Source organism: Pectinophora gossypiella, chromosome 16 (genome assembly GCF_024362695.1).
Source record: "Pectinophora gossypiella chromosome 16, ilPecGoss1.1, whole genome shotgun sequence".
NCBI classification, from domain to species: domain Eukaryota; kingdom Metazoa; phylum Arthropoda; class Insecta; order Lepidoptera; family Gelechiidae; genus Pectinophora; species Pectinophora gossypiella.
Window position 1 is genome coordinate 890,765 of NC_065419.1, and position 26,603 is coordinate 917,367.

Here is a 26,603-nt window from a genome sequence, read left to right on the forward strand (position 1 = left end):
ACATGCTGCTAGTAACAAGGGCAATGATTGATGAATAGATTAACTCAATTATGTGCGTTATGGGAACCAAGCGCCCGTAGCCTGAATGCGCTTTGTTTGAAAACGTGTGGTCTTGTAGACGAGGAACAGGAGACGACAGGAGGAACTATTGGCTGACAAAACCTATTGTTAAAGCACTATCGGATTACAATTGGACATTACAGATTATGTGAGTCTGGCACATACCGATATCCAAAAACTCAATCTAAACAACTCCTAAGATGGATTCACATTATTATAATTAACCCTAAGGAGACGGGTGACCAGCCCAACGCTCATATCGATAAATAGTTCGTCTTGAGGAGGACATAAAAGATAATTTGGAGTTTTATAAGCCTGTCATTATAGGCAACTGAATACATTCTATAGGTATGCTTATTCCTTAACCCCAGGGCCCTGTATAGCGGCAATACAAATGTCGACTGAAACACAAGTGAAGCACGAACGCTAATCAAACTTTTGACGATTCCGTATCGCGGTGTCACTTTGATTTTGACAAGTGCTTAAAACGCAAATTAAACGTAAACGTTGATTTCTGTAAAAGTTAAGAGGGTTACAGTCCTGCCGACATACAAAGACGAAATATAAACAAAATTCCACAGCGGACCACGGAAGCGCCACCAGGAAGGAACAGACGCACCTCAAAGAAACACCCATAAACATCGTTACACCGGCTATGCAGGCGTTGCATGGTGTTTTTGTAAACAGAATAAGTTTTATGGAATGTGGACGGAAGGGAAACTGTTGAACGCGTCTCGAAACGAGAATGCTTTGATCAGCGGCTGCTGAGAATTTAAACGATATGTTATGAAATTGATTATGACTATGGTTTATGACTCTCGCGATTTGATAACTATTAGATATGTGGTGGAAAATGTAGAAAGGGAACATGTAGTGTAAATACTTGGTTATTTGTGTAACTAAACAGTTACAAATACTCTAAACTAGGGTCCCAGGTCGTGGGTACAGTAAAACAGACAGTGCTTGAAGCAGACAAATTTCTGGAACATTAACGATTAAAAATGTTAATTATTATGTTAGGTTTTCTGTAATTTTGTGCGAATTTGTGTTGCCTTCATATGGCAACACTAGGAGAAAGGGTATAAAAAGGCGTGTTTGTCTTTCATTGGGGCTTTTTTGATTCGAGCACGCATCGAAGGCAGACGTACCATTTTGAACACGTGTACACTTGTGTTTGAGCACGCGTGCGTTTTGGAAATTTAGAGTAAGTAACCAATATACTTATTATTTATTATTTCAATGGTTGTTTTATTTATAGAGCATGTACCTGAGGCAGCTTTATGTATATCCAGGTATGCGTATGTTAGTTAATGATCATGTTACCGTGGTCTTATTACATTTCAGAAGTGGGATCGTATCCATATTTGTTAATCAGGATACACCGTTTTTGAGATATTTTACTTTGGAAATATATCTGTATAAATATATACATATAGGGTTATCTGAAGAATATTTACATGTTCCAATGTTTTCGAGTTCCAGATTATGCCTCTTGAAGACGAGATCGTTCCACGAAGACGACTGACGAGCCGAGACGAGCCGAGACGAGCCGAGCCGAGCCGAGCCGAGCCGAGCCGAGCCGAGCCGAGCCGAGCCGAGCCGAGCCGAGCCGAGACGAGCCGAGACGAGCCGAGACGAGCCGAGACGAGCCGAGACGAGCCGAGCCGAGCCGAGACGAGCCGAGACGAGCCGATATGAGCCGAGACGAGCCGAGACGAGCCGAGCCGAGCCGAGACGAGCCGAGACGAGCCGAAACGAGCCGAGACGAGCCGAGCCGAGCCGAGCCGAGCCGAGCCGAGCCGAGCCGAGCCGAGCCGAGCCGAGCCGGGAGCGCAGCCGGAGAGAGAGCCGGGAGTGCAGCCGGAGAGAGACGTCGCTTCACGCGTCGGCACAACGAGCGACACAGCCAACGACGTCGCGGCGAAGGGCAGGAGGTGCGACGTTCGTCGGCAGCTAAGGGAATAGAAAGGTCAGATAGCCCTACATTTTCATCTAAAGATGTTCTTAATATTGTTGAATCATTAGTTAACTTAAGATCTTAACCTAATCCGACAGCAGTCGCCACATCACATCCTTCCAGTAGTATTATGAACCATGTTACCCGAATTTGGACCCTCATCGAAAAGTCAAAAGATTGATACTTGGTTAAAGAAAGTTAATGAGTGTGCCACTGTTTACGGATGGGATGAGAACAACCGTTATCCACTTCGCAATGCAGAAACTGCAGGAGTTGGCCAAAGTTTGGTATGAAAGCTTCAATTCTATTTTGTACAGCTGGGCAGAATGGCAGCAAAAGTGGTTAGACGCATTTCCTTTTGAACATGATTATGGCCAATCCCTGGAGGATACGCTTAGGCGAAAGAGTAGGTTTGGTGAACCGCTAGAGGTTTATTATTATGAAGAATTAGCCATCGTGAACCGGTGTGACATCGAAGGGAAACGAGCCGTGGACTGCATTATCCACGGATTAAGTGACAAGATAATTAGATCCGGCGATAAGCGTTACGATGTACGCAGCCTGATCAACTCCATTTTCTGATGAGTAATAAGGAGAACCAACCGCCGTCCGATCGCTTTCATTTTAATAAAACAAAGTAGTCGACTGAATCCACAGCGGGAAGTAATAATGACAATAGGGATAAATCAGTTAAGACTTCAAAAAATTCAAGTTACTTACAAATTATTTTGTTTTAACTGTAGGGAAAAAGGTTACCCGTATCTTAAATGTCCCAAACCTCTGGTCCAATGTACAGGATGTCGTAGGTTCGGTCATAAAATGGAAACTTGCAGAGTCCCTTTTTTTTTGAAAACCGTGATAATCTAGGTAACATTCCTAAAATCACGCGCATACTTACCTCTAAGTCGGGCTCAAAATATTTCAATACAGTTAGGGTAAATGACACCTCTATGATATCGTTTATAGATTTCGGTAGCGAAGTTTCGCTCATAAAACAAACAACGACACTGATTTTGGGGTAGACTTGTGATCAATCCCCGACTCCACTAAAAGTTTTGGTAGTGATTTTATTTTGTCCATGGGCAGGACACAGGTTAATTTATGCATCGACGGTGTTAGTGCGGATGTTTTGTGTCACGTGGTTGACAGTAATCTGCTCAATTGTCCGATATTAGTAGGACAGTCCTTCACCGAACAGAATCAGGTGCTGGTATTCAAGAATGCCAACGAATTGAGGTTTTATTATGATGATGAATTCCCTTTTGCTAACGGTGGTAGTGGTGATACTGCGAGTGTAAAGGTCGTCTCCGCTTCATGCGCAAGATTGAGTGGAGAGGCGATTATCAGAGCTCGTACTGATGTTGTGATTAATTGATATGTTAGGCTTAGCGGAAGAGTCGTGGGGAAGCCAAACCGAGAATTCACGATAGCCGGCGGGTTATACAAAGTAGAGGAAGGTCAGCTCTTTGTTCATATTACCCCATTGTCAGCTTTTGTTATATTGATGAAGGTGATATTATGGGTGGATGAAATAGAGTTCAGATTGTCAATCATATTTGTACATCACCCACAGACCTCGTTGGCGAGCATTTAGGTATAGAGCCTAAAGATGTTAACTTTAGCAAAAACGCTTGAAGAGCCACATAAACGACGTCTATTTTAACATTTTGAACGAATACAAGCATTGCTTCGCGCAATCATTAGAGGAGTTGGGATGTACAAATATGACTGAAATGAAAATTGAATTGAATATTGAGCGTCCTGTGGTTTACCGGCCTTACATATTGTCGCACAAGGAACGACAACAAGTAAGAGAAATGGTTGGTGAGATGATGAATGCGGGGATTGTACGAGAAATTGTATCGGAATATGCGAGTCCAATTATGTTGGTTCGTAAGAAGGACGGTAAACAGAGGCTCTGTGTTGATTATAGGTTTCTGAATTCAATGACAGTTAAGATAAGGTACCTGATGGCAGTGATTGAAGACGAGATTGCTCGATTAGTGGGGCAGGCCTACTTTATAACTTTGGATCTGGCATCTGGATACTACCAGGTGCCTATTGCAGAAGAATCGAAACCCTTAACTCCCTTTATCACCCCAGACGACCAATATGAATTTAATCGTATGCCGTTTGGGTTGGCTAACGAACCAGCTGTATTTCAAAGGCTGATGAATAAGGTATTGGTTTCCGTTAGGTTCTCAGAAGCTACTGCTTACATCGATGACGTATTAACTTACGAAAAGGATGTAGAAGAGTGTTTGGATAGGTAAGAAAGGGCTTTACAGTTGATAGAAAAGGCAAGCCTAACTCTGAATTTGGCAAAATGCAATTTCTTACAGCAGAATTATTAACTATTTGGGTTATGATATTAGCGCTACTGGGGTGCGGCCGGCTGACAAAAAGACACAGTCAGTGTTTGATGTTCCTCGTCCCACCAGTCCACACTCCGTCCGCCAATTTCTGGGACTAGTAGGATATTTTCGGAAAATTTATAAGGAATTACGCGTCTTTATCACATCCGTTGAATAAGTTGCTCAAGAAGGATGTGAAATGGTGTTGGACTGAGGAACAAGAAGCCGCATTTGTTGATCTCAAGAGTAGTCTGATAGATAGGCCAATCTTAGCCATTTACGACCCGACCGCCGAAACACAGTTGCACACTGACGCCAGTGAAGTGGGCGTCAGTGGAATATTGATGCAGCGACGTAATGGAAACGACACCTACCATCCCGTAGCGTACTATAGTCGCCAGACATCTCCAGAAGAGAAAAGGTTTATAAACTTGAGACTCTTGCTATAGTAAGTTCGCTCAAAAGTTTCGGGTGTATCTTCTGGGTCAGAATTTCAAAATCATGACCGATTGTAGTGCGTTGCGCTCCATGCTTTCCAAACGCGATTTGGTTAGATGTATTGCCCGCTGGTGGCTGTTTTTGCTTTTTGAATATCGTGCTGGCACGAAAATGACGCACGTGGACCTTCTATTTCGGAACCCAATTGAGGATCTTAGTTCAATGGAAATTGACGCTGGTCTTTACCCGACGGTTATGTCAATCAATGAGGGGGACAGGTTGTAGACTCTTCAATTAGGTGATAGTGAACTGGGTCGCATTCGGGAATTTCTTACCACTGATATTGATGCAGATGGGTTAAAGTACATAACAGAAAACTAATTCAAATGAGGGCCTATTCCACGTAAACGAAAAGTCGAGGTGCCTTTTCACACCCTGTACATCAATCACCTTGGACCTTTTTGTGCGATCAAAGAGAGGAAAACTCTTACCTATTGGTAGTCGTAGATGCCTTTACGAAATTTAAATTTATCAGGCCAGTCAGAAATACCAAAAACAGTTACAACAACGCGAGAATTAGAAGATATTTTCTATACGTTCAGAAACCCAGATCGAATTATTAGCGACCGCGGTACTTTCTTCACATCGTACGTGTTCAAACGTTTTGCTCGGATAAAGGTATTAGACACGTGTTGAACGCAGTTGCAAGTCCTAGGTCCAATGGACAAGTAGAGCAGTGTAATCACACGATGTTAGGGTCGTTAACTGCGCAAAATCTTAATTTTGACAAGAACGTCTGGGATGACAAGATAGGTAGAGTCCAATGGGGCATGAACAACACCCGTCGGAAGACAACGGGACGGACTGAGGTAATGTTTGGACTTCAGATGGATGCGGAAATTAATCCTATGTTGAACGAAATAGTATGCGAAACGCAAAATTATACTTTATTGTCAGTTCGGGAATCCCTTAAAGATGTAAAAATTGACGATTCAAAGTGTAACAATGTTACCTACTGAATAAACATATTTTTGAGTTTGAATTTGTTGGGATTGATGACTACTTCATTTAACAAATCGAATGTCACCCTGGATTCACGTTAATGATGATAAAGAAAGTAGTGATGAAGATGACTGATTGTGTCATTATTATATACAATCAAAAGAAAGTAAGTAGAGGTACTGTTTGTTGGATGAAACTGTAAGATGTGTATTTAGTAATAGCTTGAGAAGGAGGGCTCATAGCTATTTAGTTAAGGTGACTTTCAATTTTGTGAGGAGGGTTCAAAATTATTTTAATTATCGTATATAAGAAGGAAGGGTTTGTATACGATAGTTACAAGTGTGAGAAAGAAGGTTCACACTCAATTGCTTTGCAATAGTTCGTGAGAAAGAAGGGTTTGCGAACTATTGCCAACTTGAATAGCTTTATAATGTTATGATTATTTTAATTATCGTATATAAGAAGGAAGGGTTTGTATACGATAGTTACAAGTGTGAGAAAGAAGGTTCACACTCAATTGCTTTGCAATAGTTCGTGAGAAAGAAGGGTTTGCGAACTATTGCCAACTTGAATAGCTTTATAATATTATGATTATTTTAATTATCGTATATAAGAAGGAAGGGTTTGTATACGATAGTTACAAGTGTGAGAAAGAAGGTTCACACTCAATTGCTTTGCAATAGTTCGTGAGAAAGAAAGGTTTGCGAACTATTGCCAATTTGAATAGCTTTGTAATATTATGATTATTTTAATTATCGTATATAAGAAGGAAAGGTTTGTATACGATAGTTACAAGTGTGAGAAAGAAGGTTCACACTCAATTGCTTTGCAATGGTTCGTGAGAAGGAAGGGTTTGCGAACTATTGACAACTTGAGTAGCTTTATATTATGATTATTTTAATTATCGTATATAAGAAGGAAGGTTTGTATACGATAATTACAAGTGTGAGAAAGAAGGTTCACACTCAATTGCTTTGCAATAGTTCGTGAGAAGGAAGGGTTTGCGAACTATTGACAACTTGAATAGCTTTATATTATGACTAGATGTCGCGTGGTTCGCTCGCAGCAAGCTGCTCGCGTGTCCTGTATTAGTTCGAAGCTTTGTATGGCGATAGAATTTGATAGGTCTCGTGAAATCAAAAAAGTTCTAGGTGCTATAGTTTTGCCAGGCCGTAGGGTGTCTACCTGATGCGGAGCAGTTTTCCAAGATGACGTTCCGATCACACCCCTATACATCAATTTTACCTCTCAGACATTTTCTGGAAAAACAAAAATTTGTATGGCGGCCATCTTGTTTTTTTTTTCACCGGCGATAAAATTTGACCAAGATTTTATTAGGTTTGGTGAAAAAAGAATCGTTCCAGGAGCGATAGTTTTCCCAGGCCGTAGGGTGCCGCCCTGATGCGGAGCAGTTTTTGAAGGTCGGGGAGTATTTCCATACTCAATATGACATTTTGATCTCATCCCTCTTAAATCATATTCACCCCGAGGCATTTTCGAGAAAAACGAAAATTTTGTATGGCGGCCATCTTGTTTTTCCGCCATTTTGGTTTTTTTTTCAGCGGGGATTGAATTTGACCAAAAATTAAGTAGGTTTGGTGGAAAAAAAAATGTTCTATGTTTGATAGTTTAGCCAGGCCATAGGGTGTCTCCCTGATGCTGAGCAGTTTTTCAAGATCAAGCAGTATTTCTATACTCAGCTTGACGTTTTGATCACATCTCCCATACATCATTTTTACCTCCGAGACATTTTCTGGGAAAACAAATTTTTGTATGGCGACCATCTTGTTTTTTCGCCATTTTGATTTTTTTTCACCGGCGATAAGATTTGACAAAGATTTAAATAGGTAAAGTGGAAAAAAAATGTTCCAGGTGCGATAGTTTCGCCAGTCCGTAGGGTGTCTCCCTGATGCGGAGCAGATTTCAAAGATCTAGAAATATTTCTATATTTAAGTTGACGTTCCGATTACACCCCCATACACTGTTTTTACCCCGGAGACATTTTCTGGAAAAACGAAATTTTGTATGGCGGCCATCTTGTTTTTCCGCCATTTTGATTTTTTTTCACTCACGATAGAATTTGACCAAGATTTAAATAGGTTTTGTGAAAAAAGTATTGTTCTAGGTGCGATAGTTTTGCCAGGCCGTAGGGTGTCTCCCTGATGCGGAGCAGTTATCGAAAACCAAGAAGTATTTTCAAACTCAACATGACGTTCCGATCACATTCATATACATCATTTTTACCCCCGAGGCATTTTCGGGAAAAACGAAAATTTTGTATGGCGGCCATCTTGATTTTCCGCCATTTTGTTTTTTTTTCACCGGTGATTAAATTTGACCAAGATTTAAATATATTACCTGAAAAAAAAATTGATCCAGATGTGATAGTTTTGCCAGGCCGTAGGGCGACTCCCTGATGCGGAGCAGATTTGAAGAAAGAGAAGTATCTCCACACTCAGCAAGACATTTCAATTACACCCCCATACACAGTTTTTACCCCCGAGACATTTTCTGGAAAAACTAAATTTTGTATGGCGGCCATCTTGTTTTTCCGCCATTTTGTTTTTTTTTCACCGGCGATAGGATTTGACCAAGAAATAAATAGGTTTCGTGAAAAAATAATCGTTCCAGGTGCGATAGTTTTGCCAGGCTGTAGGGTGTCTCCCTGATGCGGAGCAGTTTTCCAAGATCTGGAAGTTTTCCCATACTCACTGGGAGGTCCCGATCACTTTTCTCATACATTATTTTTACCCCCCGACGCTCCTTCTGGGAGAACAATTATGTCAGTGAGTCAGTCAGTCAATAGGTACATGGGTTTGTAGCTATATATAGTATAACTAGATTTCGCGTGGTTCGCTCGCAGCAAGCTGCTCGCGTGTCCTGTATTAGTTCGATGCTATGTATGGCGGCCATCTTGTTTTTCCGCCATTGTTTTACCGCGATAGAATTTGACCAATACTTAAATAGGTCTCGTGAAACCAAAAAAGTTCTAGGTGCTATAGTTTTGCCAGGCCGTAGGGGGACTCCCTGATGCGGAGCAGTTTTCCAAGACGACGTTCCGATCAAAACCCTCAGACATCATTTTACTCCTGAAGCATTTTCGGATAAAACAAATATTTGTATGGCGGCCATCTTGTTTTTCCGCCATTTTGTTTTTTTTTACCGGCGATTGGATGTGACCAAGATTTAAATAGGTTTCGTGAAAAATTTATTGCTCCAGGTTTTATAGTTTTGCCAGGCCGTAGGGTGTCTCCCTGATGCGGAGCAGTTTTTGAAGGTCGGGAAGTATTTCCATACTCAACATGACATTTTGACCACATCCCTTATACATCATATTTACCCCCGAGGCTTTTTCGAGAAATCCGAAAATTTTGTATGGCGGCCATCTTAATTTTCCGCCATTTTGTTTTTTTTTTACCTGCGATAGAATTTGACCAAGATTTAAAAAGGCCTCGTGAAAAAAGAATCGTTCCAGGTGCGATAGTTTCGCCAGACCGTAGGGTGTCTCCCTGATGCGGAGCAGATTTCAAAGATCGAGAAGTACTTCCATACTCAACATGACATTCCGATTACAACCCCATACACAATTTTTACCCCCGAGGCATTTTCAGGAAAAACGAAAATTTTGTATGGCGGCCATCTTGATTTTCCGCCATTTTGAATTTTTTTCACCGGCAACTAAATTTGACCAAGATTTAAATAGGTGTCATGAAAACTAAAAAGTTCCACGTGCGATAGTTTTTCCAGGCCGTAGGGTGTCTCCCTGATGCGGAGCAGTTTTTCAAGATCAAGCAGTTGTTTCATATTAAGCTTGACGTTCCGATCACACCTCCCATACATCATTTTTACCTCCGAGACATTTTCTGGAAAAACGAAATTTTGTATGGCGGCCATCTTGTTTTTCCGCCATTTTGATTTTTTTTCACCCACGATAGAATTTGACCAAGATTTTAATAGGTTTCGTGAAAAAAGAATCGTTCCAGGTGCGATAGTTTTGCCAGACGGTAGGGTGTCTCCCTGATGCGGAGCAGTTTTCCAAGATCTGGAAGTTTTCCCATACTCATCGGAACATCTTGATCACATCTCCCATACATCATTTTTACCCCCCGGCGCTCCTTCTGGGAGAACAACCCTGTCAGTGAGTCAGTCAGTCAGTCAGTCAGTCAGTCAGTCAGTACATGGGTTTGTAGCTTTATATAATATAATAACTAGATGTCGCGTGGTTCGCTCGCAGCAAGCTGCTCGCGTGTCTTGTTTTACCGCCATTGTTTTACCGCGATAGAATTTGACCAATACTTAAATAGGTCTCGTGAAACCAAAAAAGTTCTAGGTGCTATAGTTTTGCCAGGCCGTAGGGGGACTCCCTGATGCGGAGCAGTTTTCCAAGATGACGTTCCGATCAAAACCCTCAGACATCATTTTACTCCTGAAGCATTTTCGGATAAAACAAATATTTGTATGGCGGCCATCTTGTTTTTCCGCCATTTTGTTTTTTTTTACCGGCGATTGGATTTGACCAAGATTTAAATAGGTTTCGTGAAAAATTTATTGCTCCAGGTTTTATAGTTTTGCCAGGCCGTAGGGTGTCTCCCTGATGCGGAGCAGTTTTCAAGATCGAGCAGTATTGAAATACTCAACATGACGATCCGATCACATTCCTATACATCATTTTTACCCCCGAGGCATTTTCAGGAAAAACGAAAAATTTGTATGGCGGCCATCTTGATTTTCCGCCATTTTGATTTTTTTTCACTCATGATAGAATTTGACCAAGATTTAAATATGTTTCGCGAAAGAAAAATTGCTCCAGGTTTTATAGTTTTGCCAGGCCGTAGGGTGTCTCCCTGATGCGGAGCAGTTTTTCAAGATCAAGAAGTATTTACATACTCAACATGACCTTCCATATACGCCCCCATACATTGTTTTTGCCCCCGAGACATTTTCTGGAAAAACAAAATTTTGTATGGCGGCCATCTTGTTTTTCCGCCATTTTGATTTTTTTCCACCCACAATAGAATTTGACCAAGATTTAAATAGGTTTCGTGAAAAAAGAATCGTTCCAGGTGCGATAGTTTCGCCAGACTGTAGGGTGTCTCCCTGATGCGGAGCAGTTTTCCAAGATCTGGAAGTTTTCCCATACTCACCGGAAGATTTGGATCACATCCCCCATACATCATTTTGACCCTCCGACGCTCCTTCTGGGAGAACAATTATGTCAGTGAGTCAGTACATGGGTTTGTAGCTATATATAATATAACTAGATGTCGCGTGGTTCGCTCGCAGCAAGCTGCTCGCGTGTCTTGTTTTCCCGCCATTTTTTTACCGCGATAGAATTTGACCAAGACTTGAATAGGTCTCGTGAAATCAAAAAAGTTCTAGGTGCTATAGTTTTGCCAGGCCGTAGGGTGACCCCTGATGCGAAGCAGTTTTCCAAGATGACGTTCCGATCACACCCCAATACATCATTTTTACTTCCGAGACATTTTCTGGAAAAACAAAAATTTGTGTGGCGGCCATCTTGTTTTTCGGCCATTTTGTTTTTTTTCACTGGCGATAAAATTTGACCAAGACTTTAATAGGCTTCGTGAAAACAAAAAAGTTCCAGGTGCGATAGTTCCGCCAGGCTGTAGGGTGTCTCCCTGATGCGGAGTAGCTTTCGAAGATCGAAAAGTATTTCCATACTCAACATGATGTTTCAATCACATTCCTCATACATCGTTTTTACCCCCGAGGCATTTTCGAGAAAAACGAATATTTTGTATGGCGGCCATCTTGTTTTCCCGCCATTTTTTTACCGCGATAGAATTTGACCAAGATTTAAATAGGTCTTGTGAAGAAAGAATCGTTCCAGGTGCGATAGTTGCGCCAGGCCGTAGGGTCTCTCCCTGATGCGGAGCAGTTTTTGAAAACCTTGAAGTATACTCGTACTCTAGATGACGTTCCGATCACACCCCTATACATCAATCTTACCTCTCAGACATTTTCTGGAAAAACAAAATTTTGTATGGCGGCCATCTTGTTTTTCCGCCATTTTGATATTTTACCACCAGAGAATAGATTTGACCAAGATTTAAATAGGTTTTGTGAAAAAACAATCGTTCCAGGTGCGATAGTTTTGTCAGGCCGTAGGGTGTCTCCCTGATGCGGAGCAGGTTTTCAAGATCGAGAAGTATTTCCATACTCAACAATACGTTCCGATTACACCCCCATACACAGTTTTTACTCACGAGACATTTTCTGCAAAAACAAAATTTTGTATGGCGGCCATCTTGTTTTTCCGCCATTTTGGTTTTTTTCACCGGGGATTGGATTTGACCAAGATTTAAGTAGGTTTTGCGAAAAAAAAATTGATCCAGGTATAATAGTTGCGCCAGACTGTAGGGTGTCTCCCTGATGCGGAGCAGTTTTCCATGATCTGGAAGTTTTCCCATACTCACCGGGAGATCCAGATCATACCCCCCATACATCATTTTTACCCCCCGACGCTCCTTCTGGGAGAACAACCCTGTCAGTGAGTCAGTGAGTCAGTGAGTCAATGGGTTTGTAGCTATATATAAAATAATAATAATTAGAAAGAAGAGCTGATGTTTCACCCCGTAAATGTGATTATATGTCGTTGTACTTTTAGATTTTAAGTGAAGCTTTGTAACTGTTCTCGATGAGTGTGGAATCACTTGGCCCGCCGAATGTTAGGTTTGAACATTAGACGTTTTGTCTACGTGCATGAGGACATGCACGACGTCAGGATGGTCGAATGTTAGGTTTTCTGTAATTTTGTGCGAATTTGTGTTGCCTTCATATGGCAACACTAGGAGAAAGGGTATAAAAAGGCGTGTTTGTCTTTCATTGGGGCTTTTTTGATTCGAGCACGCATCGAAGGCAGACGTACCATTTTGAACACGTGTACACTTGTGTTTGAGCACGCGTGCGTTTTGGAAATTTAGAGTAAGTAACCAATATACTTATTATTTATTATTTCAATGGTTGTTTTATTTATAGAGCATGTACCTGAGGCAGCTTTATGTATATCCAGGTATGCGTATGTTAGTTAATGATCATGTTACCGTGGTCTTATTACAATTAAACTAATATTTATTGAACGAACGAACGAAAATATTACGAAACAAAACTAATTTCAACCCACGTGTTTTCTTCTAACCCCTCTTCAAAATGCATTAGAAAATTAGAGCACCCGTTACTTGGTCGTGCTCACATAATAAAACCACTCGAAAGCAAAAGTATGCAGTTGCAAAAGTATGGAGGACACCTGGAGTCATAGAATAAACAATAATACTATAGAAGGGACACTCCGCTCCGCACCGATACGACCTTGAAGCAAGCTCGATTTACCTCACTTTAGTCTATTTAATTCGTTAAGGAGGAAAGGAGCGCACGCGGATCATCTGTTTCACTCGCACGTACGTAAGGCGGCATACGGTAAGAACGGGATTTTAGTATGGAATGACCGATCTGTACTGGAGTGATGCTTTCCCAATGTATAGTTACGTAAGTAGGAAATGGTAACATCTGGCCTATGGACTAATGGATTGAACTAATCTAACCTAAGATCTGGTTTTTATTCGATTGCATTGACGGTTATTAAAATGCACGACTGTTATGAACTTATGATACTGGTAGGTAATGGAGTAAAGTGGTTCTTCGATTAGCGATAGCCCCCACTGAGATACATCATACTATGTACATCTATGATTTTTTGTAAGAGTGTCCTTACCGGGAATCGAACCCAGGACTTCTGAAACGCTCCACGACTGGGCCACAGAGAGCGTTGAAGAAGTTACTTGATAATTGCTATGATAACTTAAGTCATAAGTTTTCATTTGCAATACAAAATGCAGAACATTATGTACATAAATTGAAACATCCGTTGACTTAATTAGATTGCACGGGGCTATGACCGGAGTACTGATAACGTATGTGCCAAAATTATTATATAGTTTCATATATTATGTAGTGTGATACTAACAACAATGTTGCGTATCGATTGGACAACAAATAGGTCTTTTATTTATTTATAAAGTACAACCACATCACATTATATATTAAAACATTTTACATTTATAAGGTTACGGTATTGTGACTAATATATATGACAATTACGGCGTACATAACTTATACAATTAAGGGTACTTAATTTTATAAGGAATATATGAGTATTAATTTTAACTTAAACAGTTCAGTTAAAACCACCGTAATTATTAGGTCTTTCAACAAGACGTTTTAAACAACAAATAGGGTAGATGGCTGTATCATAGAAGAATAATAAAATGCTAATCTAGAAATAGGAGGAGCTCGGTGGCGCAGCGGTAAACGCGCTCGGTCTGCGATTGTTGAAATTAAGCAACTTTCGCAAAGGCCGGTCATAGGATGGGACAAAAAAAAGTTTTCATCTCGAGCTTCTCCGTGCTTCGGAAGGCACGTTAAGCCGTTGGTCCCGGCTGCATTAGCAGTCGTTAATAACCATCAATCCGCACTGGGCCGGCGTGATGGTTTAAGGCCAGATTTCCCTATCCATCCATAGGGATGGCCCGTGCCCCAAAATGGGGACGTTAATGGGCTGATGATGATGATGATGAATCTACAAATAGAAGGTAGTCAAAACTAAATTAACGAATTTTAATTTTGAACTACATAACCATAAATACGACATATGTACACGTTTATTACGAGTACACGCCTTCTACCTATTGTTGGCATTCCTTGAAATGTCATCAGTTGGCCTAAAGGTCTCTGCGATCAGGCCAAAAACCCTACAAAAAAATAAAGAAATATCATCACTAGCTTAAAAATATTTTTTAGATTTGGAAATCGAACGTCACCAGTGCTGGTAATTGTGTTGAGCTGACACGCGAGTTTGCGGGGACAAGGAGTTTTGGCCGCAGTTTAAACGTAGTAATTATATTCTCTTTGGTTTAGACTGCAACGACATGGAACGACGAAGTATTGTGTGAGACTTACATTGTTACAACCGTTTCAGGTCTTTTTTTTTTGTATTATTTGGAATTATACGTATTATATTCTTATCTTATTTAGCCTATACGATCCCACTGCTGGGCAAAGGCCTCCCCTTGATTTTTCCACTCCTCTCGACTTTGCGCGATCTCCGGCCAATCCTTGCGATAAGCATTGAGGTCGTCACACCATAATGAGCTGAATCATCCCCCTTAGTATTCGTTACGATGTCACTTACACTTCGTACAAGTACTTACATACAGGTAGCATTACAAGTACATAATGATGTTAGCGACATCGTAACGAATACTGAGGGGGATGTTTCAGACTATGATTCAGAGTTGATATCAAGTGGATTTTTCCTATCGGAAAATTCATGAAAATGTTTGTGTCTTTTAAAATTATTTTCTGTTCCATACTTTTGAGACGGAAAATTCCACTTGATATCATCTCAGATTCGTGGTCTGAATCATCCCTCGAAGTTTTCGTTACGATGTCACTAACACCCTGTATTCGATGAACGGCCTTTTATAGACAATCTCCTTTAAGTTACACAATTATCAACTATTACATTTAGCGGTACCATTCCCGCTTCACAAATACCAGACCACGATGCTGTGGTGCGAATTGTTCTAACACGCATTCAACGTAATACTTTCGTAACTGCATGCTAACTGCACACCCATGCTAAATATTGCACCAGGAAGTCATCACAGCTAGACAAATGTGTATCTTATTGCGTTAGCTTTTAAGTTTGGGATTTGCGTGTGAAACAAATGCAATGGTATTCAAAATATTTCTAAACAAACGTGTTCAAAAGGTTACTTGTAAAATACGAGCGAGTGTTCGGTTTAATGAGCATCATATCTGAATACTGGTTTGCCGATAAAATGCAACTTTCGTTTTCCTGTAGGACTAACATGCGCAAGCTAATCATCATCATCAGCCCATTAACGTCCCCACTGCTGGGACACGGGCCTTCCCTATGGATGGATAGGGAGATCGGGCCTTAAACCATCACGCGGGCCCAGTGCGGATTGATGGTTATTAACGACTGCTAATGCAGCCGGGACCAACGGCTTAACGTGCCTTCCGAAGCACGGAGGAGCTCGAGATGAAAACTTTTTTTTTGTGGTCACCCATCCTATGACCGGCCTTTGCGAAAGTTGCTTAACTTCAACAATCGCAGACCGAGCGCGTTTACCGCTGCGCCACCGAGCTCTTCAGTCCTGGTGCTAATATGTGAACCGAAATAAGTCATGTCATTCTGTTAAAATACGAACAAAATGACGTGGCACGCGTGTTAGGCGAAAAACCAAACTTATCGATTTCGACAGAATTTATTAAATCGATCGATAATTTTACCACGTTGCGCATGTTAGCCCTGGTGACGACCCTATTACTCTAGCCATAGAGACGGCCAGCTCGCGTCAACAAACACTTCAGAACCCCGATATCGGCCCCGACGGCGTGGCCTATCGCTATCGACCCAACTGGGCACCCTCAGGCCTGTTGTCATAGCATAAAAATAATATTATCTATTAACCAATTTGCATCGGGCAATTGGGTAGTTTCCTAGGTCAAAGATAAATTATGAAATTCTGATTACAAAATAAAGACAGATCTAAAGATGACAAAAAGCGTTTTGTTTATTTCTATTCAACTTATTTATGAATTTTAATTGTAATAATAATTGCGAAATTTTGTCACGTTTTTCCATGACGTCACAGGTTGCATGTTGTTAATATGTGCGGTCGGTACAAATACAAATAGGATAGTTTCCAACTACTCAAATCAGTTACTTTTTACCAAACGTCAAAACACGAAATTACTATGGAATTTGTATTAAAAAGCACACTGACGTCATAGAGAAACGTGACAGAATGTCGTACTTATTATTACATTTTCCTTTATTAAAATTCATAAATAAGTTGAATAGAAAAAATAAAACTTTTTTCGTCACCCTTAGATCTGTCTTTACTTAGTAATCAGATTTACATAATTTATCTTTGACCTAGGAAACTAATTCTGTTTTTGGTAAAATATTTGGTTTATGGTTCCATGCTATCTTCAACTATAAATGTAGGAATATTACTGGTCGTAGACATTGAGACGTCAATTGGCTATTGTCAACACTATTATACTGTTATCAACAATAACACAGTACTAGGGCGCCTCGAGCACAAGGTCGTAAATTCTTCCTGCTCGATTTGAGACTTTATTTTAATCACATTGAGACTTCTAACGTGTGGGGTGTGAGGATTACCAACCCCATCAACCCATCAGGGATGTTATTAACCTGTTAACTAACCTAGCAAGTAAGTACATTGTAACGACCTCCGTGGTCCAGTGGTTGAGCGTTGGGCTTACGATCCAGAGGTCCTGGGTTCGGTTCCCGGTGGGGACATATCACAAAACTTACTTTGTGGTGCCTAGTTTGGTTAGGACATTACAGGCTGATCACCTGATTGTCTAAAAGTAAGATGATCCGTGCTTCGAAAGGCACGTTAAGCAGTTCGTCCCGGTTACTACTTAGTGATGTAAGTAAGTAGTCGTTACATGAGCCATGTCAGGGGCCTTTGGCGGCTCAATAGTAACCCTGACACCAGGGTTGATGGGGGTGATGTGAGGAAACGGGCGTGATGCTATGTTATTCATCTCTTCCATCGTGTGGGTTGTGAGGATTACCAACCCCATCAACCCTAGTGTCAGGGTTATTATTGAGCCGCCAAACGCCCCTGACGTTACTCATGTAACGACTACATACTATGTTATTCATAATACCCAAATATAAAATCCGTCTCTTCACGAATTAGCAACTCGTGGTTCAGACAGATGACATTTATTCCCGGGTACAATGGGGCGAGTCGCGTAGTAAAACAAATGCTGGCGGTATAATTAGCCCGCGTTCACTCACCCGCGCCGCACTTTCAATCAGACACGGGACGATGTAGCCAATTTTTTTAAAACTCATTGATGTTTCACTGCCGGGCAAAGGCCTCCCACGCTTATACCACATACATAAACAGCTTACATACTTCCCACTGCTGGGCATAGACATCCCGTCAATCAACCGGATCACCTGTATGTCCAAAAGTAAGATGATCCGTGCTTCGAAAGGCACGTTAAGCCGTTGGTCCCGGTTACTACTTACTGATCTAGGACAGTAGTCGTTTTATGAGCCATGTCAGGGGCCTTTGACGGCTCAATAATAACCCTGACAGCAGGGTTGACGAGGCTGGTAATTCACCTCACAACCCACAGGATAGAAGAAGAATCAACCGGAGCGGGCATGGAGGATATTCCACCACGCTGCTCCACTGCGTCGGTGGAGGTTAGACAATATCACATAACTGATTTAAGAACCACGTTCTTGTCGGTGTAGCATTCCACTCCATGCTACTTTTAAAAGACAAATAGGGCAGTGGTTTGCCCACAAATAATAATACTACATATAGAATAATATCTCCAGCTAAATCAAATCCAATTCACAACGACTCCAAACAAAAACATCGACTAGTTTGTCAACAGAAGTGATGGCAAAAGAATGGCAGCAGTTTCACACTTGTAAAAAGCAATAAAGGAGCTCATTAGTCCCTATTTAGATTTACGAGGGTGCCACTCACGTGTGAAGCATTCAGGGGAGGTTGGTATTTATAGCAGGCACAGGCGCCAGGACACTTATGGGAGTACTAGACTGACAGAGATTTAGGGTTTTGGATGCTTCGGAAGTGTGCGTTTAAGGGAAATTATTTCGGATGATGCCATATATTTGTATAGTATGTACTGGGGGGTTAAAGAGACCACATCGAAGCAATTCATCTAAAATAGCAATATTGCAATTTGACATTTGGACAGGAGTCCTAGTACGGCTTTGAAATAGACTACTCTGGGCGCCATCCCACTTGCGTCAGACAGAGTACTGCGGGGCGGAAGGCAAAAGGGAAACCACTGCCCTATTTTTCCCTAAAAAAGTAGCATGGAAATGCTGCACCGACAAGAGCGTGGTTGATAATGACGATTCTGAAAACGTGCAAGTTTCTACACTGTGTTCTTCGCCGTTAATCCGTTGATGTCAAACTATCAACGGAGCTATAAAATAGATCCGTAAACACGAAAACACCCGGATATGTCTCCCGTGACCCACATACCACCAAACTTGGATTTATTCGTTCGCGGCAGCTTCCGAAATAGACCGCGCTTCCTTCGCGTAAACATCTTTCTATGGTGTTTTTATAACGTGGTTATAAACATCATCAGCTATGATTTAAACTTTTATGGAGTTTAAACCACTTTGGTTTGATAACGGCAATGCCTGGAGATTTCATAGTTAAGTCCATGCATAACAGTAGTCTCAAATACGTCGTAGGACACGACAATGAAGGACTTTCCAGAGTATATTCCTCAAAATCAATATAGATTGCACTGTTCAGTTTGATGACAGACATACGCATCTTTCATCTTTGTTTTTGGGATTAAATGATGACCCTTTTTATTACACCCAGGCACAATTACATCTTCCATCCATTATTATTCTGATCAAAATAAAGAGAAGCAATGTAGGATGCAATATAATTCTATACATAATGTGGTCCAAATATTAAGCAACAATTATTTTATTTGTATGCTTCTGCCATTACATTGTATTTTGGAATAATTATGTACCCGAGTAATGAGAAAATAGGTAATTATCACGTTTAAACTGAACAACACCATCTATATTATTTTTGGAAAACGTAGGCTGGAAAGTTGACTGAGGGGAGGCCTGTGCCCAGCAGTGGGGCCTATATAGCCAGGTTATGTTATGTTTATGTAGTAGCACTTGATTAGAAAAGAAAGATCGAAAAATCATGGACTTGTTGGTGTAATGGTTAACACACTCATCCCGACTTGACCTGAGCTGCCGGTTCAAACGATATTTTCGCTTTAGAATTTTAGTCTACTGACCTCCTTCTCTCGGGTCTCGTGGATCTTCTCTCGTAGCGCCACCAGCTCCAATGGCCAGCTGGACACCTCCGCGTCAGGGTCCGACAGCAGCACCTAAGGAACACACCATAATGTTATAATAGTGTTACACTTTTACGAAAACTTTGGGGAATGATTCAGACTATGATTCTGAGTTGATATCAAGTGGAATTTCCTATCGGAAAATTCATGAAAAGGACGATGAGTCAAAACGTCCCCCTTCATCAACGAATTCCAAACATATCTCATTCGAAGCGGCTTATTGAGTTGATATTTTTGTTCTGTGGCGACTTTTTCGAAATACGCGGGGTTAAGCCGGAATTCGGGTTTTTAAATACGATTTTGGGTACCGTCTGGTACAACATTGTTTCAACCAATTTCGATTTTCGACAAAACTTTTTTTTATTTTGTTTCTAAACCTCATGGAATTTGAAGTTAGAACTAATTGGTAATCTTTTTAAAGATACTAATGAAATACGATAACCTATTGGAAGGGGGGGGGGGGGGTCTCATACAGTTACGATGATGCTCCTTTAGATTCAAATATCAATCGATCACTCAATAGATAGGTACATTTCGAAATCGGAAATGCAGCCAGCATTATGAGTACATTTGCACCAGGTACGATTAGAGGCTGGATTTTGAATGGTTTAGTTTAAGTGTTAATTGTATATAATTTATTTTATTTTGAGTTTTGTTTATTTGTTTTAGTTTTATTTAAATTGTATTTTTATTTTGTTTGATACTTTTGTTCTGTACTTAAGTAATTGTTAATGGTATAAATAAAGTTTCGAATTCATTTACCAAAAAATATATGAGTGTTTGACCTAACAATAAAAGAGAGGTCGATATGCCATGGCCCATTATTATCTGTGATAAGATAAACTATAACCAAAGCCGTGCGCCGATGACTGAATGCACCGTATGTGCATCCTTCCAAATCGGGTTATTTGTATTTATTATGTACAAACAAAGAGCTAAAGTTCAGTCACTGAGCCCAGATAATTATTTGCAAACAGTGGTGAAATTATGAACCATTACTTGTCATCATAATTATAAAATTAATGTTTTTGTAGGTGTTTTTGGTCTATTGCAGAAACGACATGTTACCAGGAGGTATTAAGTGCAACCAGTTAATTTATTACTTTGCAAGAAACTGATTGGACTTTTGCAGCTTATCGTAGATGTATACCTATTTGTTTTGTTATAAGTTTAACGGCCTCCGCGGCTCAGTAATTGGTAGAGCGTAGGGTTCCGGAGCTCCTGTGTTCGCTTCCCGGTGGCGACACGTCTAACAAAAATCACTTTTTGAGTACTTAAGACATGCAACTTCACCTGATTATCCGAAAATATGATTCTTGCTTCGGAAAGCACGTTAAGCCGTTGATCCCGGTTACTACGTACTGGTTTAAGTACGTAGTCGTTACATGATTCAGGTGGGGCCTTTGGCGGGTCAATAATAACCCTGACACCAGGGTTGATGAGGTTGGTAATCCACCGCACAACCCACACTATAGAAGAAGATTGAATTGGTTGTCGTGTATAATTGGCTATTTGACAACCTAGTCAAATGAGAAACGTCAAAACGAAAGTTTTATTTAGATTTTGTATGGAAATACTGCCCTGTGACGTCATCAATAAAAACAGTCAAACGTCGTACTTATTGTTACTTAATTCATAAATAAAAATCGAAATTAAATCGAAAAGTAAAATGAGATTGTTTTTTTTTTATCGTAGACTAGCTTCTATTACTAGATGAGCATTTTATAATTTATCTTTGACCCAGTCAAATACCCTATACGGAGTGTACGGTCAGGAGTACTAATATATATACACTTTGTACTAACTAAATATATATACAATTAAACCGTAAGTCTCATTAAATGTCAAATATGTTAGTGCGACAGAGTCCTAAAGTGGGTACATGATATTGCTCATGACTGTATGAGATATTTTATTACCTACTCGAAGTCATCTGTTAACCGCTATCGTTCTGTTAGTATTTACATGTGGAGAAAGAATGAAACATCATCTTTAGCCTCGTGACCGTGCAGAATGAAGTTTTAAATAAGATAACAGTATATATTTACATATTAGTCATACATATTACATATACAAATCGAAAAGGCAGAGATAGACTACAAAATATTGTTTTTTGTTGATAAATACTGAAAGTTATTGAGGACAGAAGAGGCAACATGATTGGCCACTTAATAAGACACGACGAGTTTATTAAAAACAATGATGTTTTCATAAATAAAAATCCCTTCTATGAGAAGGGAAGCTACAATGAAAGAGAGGAAAGGCAAGACTAAGAAAAGCTTACATGGAACAAATTAATGAGAAGGCGAACGTCGTGTCTTATAACGGAGTCAAATCATTGGCCCTTGATAGACGAGAATGGAGAAAGCTACACGGATAAGAGCGTGGCTCTTAAATTAATAATGATAAACTAACTGATATGAGGCTAGGTGATCACCCCATCGTCCTTATACCTAATGTTTTATCATATTCAAGAAGATTAGGTACTCGATTTTTGTATCATGTTCGTAAGTGGCCAACATTTACCGACTGAACTTAGTCGGATTAGTATTACGAGTAGTCGATTATTAGGTATGTTAAATACAATATAAATATTACACCAGCGACTTTGCTCGCGTGGAATTCATTTTTCAATCTCCTTTTCATCCCAGGGGTGATTTTCGGGATAAAAACAATGTTCTTCCCTAGGTCTCAAACTATATCCATACCAAATTTTATCTAAATCGGTTCAACGGTTTAAGCGTGAAAAAGTAAGAGACAGTTACTTTCGCATTTAATTCTTCTTCTTATAATTATTTTATCCTCTTAAGTGAGATTTTTTTGAGGTTTCCAGACACAATAGTAAAACAATGGAGTTTGGATTTTAAAGAGACTGTCGGCGTTACGACCTTAAGTTGTTGGGAATAAAAGATGCCCGCTCCTCGCGAACTTTTGCAGCCTCTGTAGCGTAAGCTAGTCCTGGAAGAGTAATCCCATGACATGCCGAGAGTTTTTAATTCCCGCTCAACCGAATCGCATTTTATCCTAAATCTATTATTATAATTATTTCTAATATTATTATTTTGTTTCGATTTTAATCTATCTACGTATTATTGTATTAACAACTATATTACCCACCTTTGTGGACGCAAATACTTATATATTTATATATTAAACACTTACAAGCAAATCTCCCATCTTGAGATTCCTAATCGCTTTATCACAGAACATAAATAAGTCTTACACCACACTAAACACTTTTCTAAATGAGCATATTTTACAACGTTTAAAAACACTATAAAGTCACTTAAAACTTTCACATCACACCCAGTAACCCTCGGGAGGGACAGACCAAGTCTTCACATGTCAACGTGCAGCCACACTTGGTATTAAATAGAAGAAAGAATAACACCGTGAACGGACACTCTCTGCCCCGCACCAATTCGTATCGGTGCCGAGCTAGATTCACCTCACCCCCGCTGGGTCTCACTTTAGTCTAAATGGGCGTAAGGGAACGCGGGTTGATTGTCTGCCTCGCTCGCACTTACGGTAAAAAGGTGATTTTTTATTTGGAGTGTCTTGGCTGTGTTTTGAATTATACAACAGAGAACGCAAATTCACTTATTAAATAATACTTGTTCAATGTTTAACACTCAACTACAAGTCTCAGACTGAGCTAACTTGAGGGAAAACATAACAAATAATGTTCATTTGACCCTTCTTATCAACTCAGGCGCTGATTGCTATTTGTATTTACATTCTATTATTATGCTGAAGTAGGTAATTAGCTAATGTTAACTGCTTGAAGTTTAAAGCTAATTACTTATTTGTTGTTACTCTAAGAAGCTTTTTTGGGTAATAAAGTTATTAAGGGTGTTATTATTTCTAAAAGAAAGGTAAACAACAATGTGTTTGTGTGGTTTCTATTTTGAGAGAGAAATGTAAATAGATTACCTAGTACTTGTCCTTAGAATAAGTTTATCCTGTAAATGTCTTGTAAAGTGTGCAATAAAGTTGCTTTTATTAATTTTATTATTATTATTACTTTAATCGTCTGGATTCATTGTATCTAAAAGCTAATTACTATTTATTACACTATTTGAACAATAATAATAATAAACAATTTTTTTTTTACAATAGAGAAACCAATAATAAAGAAGCTGGCGTGGAGTGGCTGTATTGTATATAATAAACATTTTTGAATTTTGAACTCTGCCTACCCCTTCGGGGAAACATTCGTGATGCTGTTATATTATGTTATACTATTTTGTATAACAAATCATCCCAAATCAGCTCCAAATTCATAATCCTTCGTGAATCAGATAATATTTACGCATCCGACAGAAAAAAAAAACAAAGTTTCTAATTTTACTTTCTATGACCAATGACGAGAGTAGGCAGAAGGTCGACAGTGACATCATTCTGCCGGCACTAATCCGGTCGATTTAAAACATATCACTTTTTTATAATCTCTTCCTAATTTAACTGATTCTGCTTATTTTATTTTTAATGCCAAATTCAAAAGAGAATCATAATAATATTTTGTTACTTCCAAATTCGAATTCTATACGTTTTTAAAATCCGTCCCCATTATTTAGCTATTGTATCTGATATCTCAGCCTTACGAGGTTAAACTTTAAAGAAAAGAAGTCAGGGTCATTCCCAAACGAAGTAACTAGATAAGGAAATTTTTGTCACTTTCTCAAAACTAAAACATTCCCTTATCTACCAAATGTGATTATTCTTGATCTTCACTTATTACACTACTCAATTCTGCCCCAAAACATCATTAGATTCATATAAACAATTTATGAATGTTCCCAAAATCAAGCAATGATTCGCTATTAAGAAAAAAGCTCGGCGAGGTGTGGGTACTTAGTTCAGCTTGCGATGGATGTACCTCTGCCCCATTGGGATATAGTCGTTAGCTTGTTATGATTCGGCGTGGGTTGAAAATCAGTGTTGCCCTCTGGGCAAATTTTCCCTGAACTCTGGCCTTTTTTGGTGACTGCGGCACCCATATACCTTTATGTTTTCCAACTAAATATTAATGTGTGTATATTTTAATGTTGTAAATGTATATGTGTGTCATAGGTTTTACCTAAATAAACTTTTTTTGAAATGCACCAATGAGTTATTAATTTCACTAAAATACTTCATCATCAGCTGTACGACGCCCACTGCTGGGCATACACACTTGACTCGACCATTATAGACAGCGATACGGCTCACCATCAACCACGTTGGTCCAACAGAAACCTCGGTGAGGTGTGGGTACTTTGGGATACAGTCGTGAGGTTATGTTATGATTCGCTAATTTTTCCTTCCCCCCATCCCACGAGCGCAGGTCATCGTCATCTCAGCCGGGTTGGCTTGCCGCCAGTGTCGCGCATATTCGCTGTGACCCCATTTTTTCGCCACCACGCTGTCTCCCGAAAGGTTACCATTCCGTGTACTTGTGACATTATTGTATAGCTCTAATACGACTAAATCCCAATTCGAGTAGTCAGACGTACATCTATCGCAAGATGAACTAAGTACCCCCACCTCACCGAGCTTTCTGTTAGACCAACGTGTTAGTTGGTGAGTCGTATCGCTGTCTATAGTAGTCGAGTCAATTGTGTTAGTGAAAGCTACACTTAAAAGATAAATTAATAACTCTTTGGTGCATTTTACAGCTCTAAAATAGCTATAACATACATAACATAAACAGCCTATATATGTCCCACTGCTGGGTACAGGCCTCCCCTCAATCAACCGGAGGGGGTATGGAGCTTACTCCACCACGCTGCTCCACTGCGGGTTGGCAGGAGGTGTTTTTACGGCTAATAGCCGGGACCAACGGCTTAACGTGCCCTCCGAAGCACGGAATCATCTTACTTCTTCGGACAATCAGGTGATTAAGCCTGAAAAGTCCTTACCAAACAAAGGACAGTCTCACAAAGTGATTTCGACAATGTCCCCAAAATAGCTATATTTTTTTTAAAATCCGTGATAGCTTTGTGCGGAGAACGTGTGACTTACATTGTAATGTCACGAGTTCAAATCCCGACCCCAGGTCTAAACTCTAAACCACTGAATTCGACTTTATATTTTTAAACTCACGTTTGGATCAAACATAATTGATATCATGCGGTTTCCAGGGTTTGTGCCCGGTTAATGGCAATAGGCTCTCCCCTATTCAACGGCTTAACGTGTCTTCCGAAGCACGGATCATCTTACTTTCGGACAATCAGGTGATCAGCCCGTAATGTCCTAACTAAGGATAACAAAGTATTTTTGTGATATGTCCCCACCGGGAATTTAACCCGGGACCTCCGGATTGTGAGCCCAACGCTCAACCAGTGGACCACGCTGGCGGGGAGTGGGTGGGTACGCTATACTCCTCTGCCTACCCTTTCGGTGATACAGACGTGATGGCGTAAGGTATGTTTATATCTAAATGAACTTACGCGCCGCTTGTAGAATGGTAAATAGTTACGATCCGGCATGCCGTAGTCACATTATTCCAAACTTATAATTACACTTCACTGCACATCCAATCCACTCCACATAAAACTACATTAATAAAATCCCTTTCTAATCCACTGTAATTCAGTTTTATTTATTTCACTATTCATTGGAGAAATTACACATTTATTATTGTCTTTTAAAGCGTTCAGATGCAGACCACTAAGTTCTTTTTGTATTCATTAACCTTTATATCATTTTTTGAACACTCTAAATATGAGAAAAAAAAAAAGATAATAATATTATAAGAACACGTGTAGTGTACAAGTGACGAAGCGGAGTAAGAACCTTGTACTATTTGAGTGGGGTTTATTAGCGGAGTGCTT

At 40.0% G+C, this 26,603-nt stretch overlaps 2 protein-coding genes across 13 annotated transcripts in view; one reads left to right on the forward strand and one right to left on the reverse strand.

Annotated features, from left to right (window-relative positions):
* LOC126373942 (golgin subfamily B member 1-like) overlaps positions 1-26,603 on the reverse strand; it is a 109,677-nt gene that overhangs the window by 73,737 nt on the left and 9,337 nt on the right. For 8 of the 10 annotated variants that reach the window (XM_050020307.1, XM_050020303.1, XM_050020306.1 and 5 more), the window contains one exon: positions 19,729-19,821. In XM_050020307.1, the coding sequence (XP_049876264.1) occupies positions 19,729-19,821 (93 nt within the window). Of the gene's footprint in view, positions 1-19,728; positions 19,822-22,950; positions 23,424-26,219; positions 26,467-26,603 lie in introns of those variants that run through there. The other 2 variants (XM_050020312.1, XM_050020311.1) reach the window with 2 other exon arrangements.
* Positions 1,243-26,603, forward strand: part of LOC126373977 (SET domain-containing protein SmydA-8-like) — an 81,365-nt gene continuing 56,004 nt past the window's right edge. The window contains exon 1 of one of the 3 annotated variants that reach the window (XM_050020398.1): positions 1,243-1,264. The gene's annotated coding sequence lies outside the window, so the exon portion shown is untranslated. Of the gene's footprint in view, positions 1,265-2,007; positions 2,030-12,734; positions 12,757-26,603 lie in introns of those variants that run through there. The other 2 variants (XM_050020395.1, XM_050020397.1) reach the window with 2 other exon arrangements.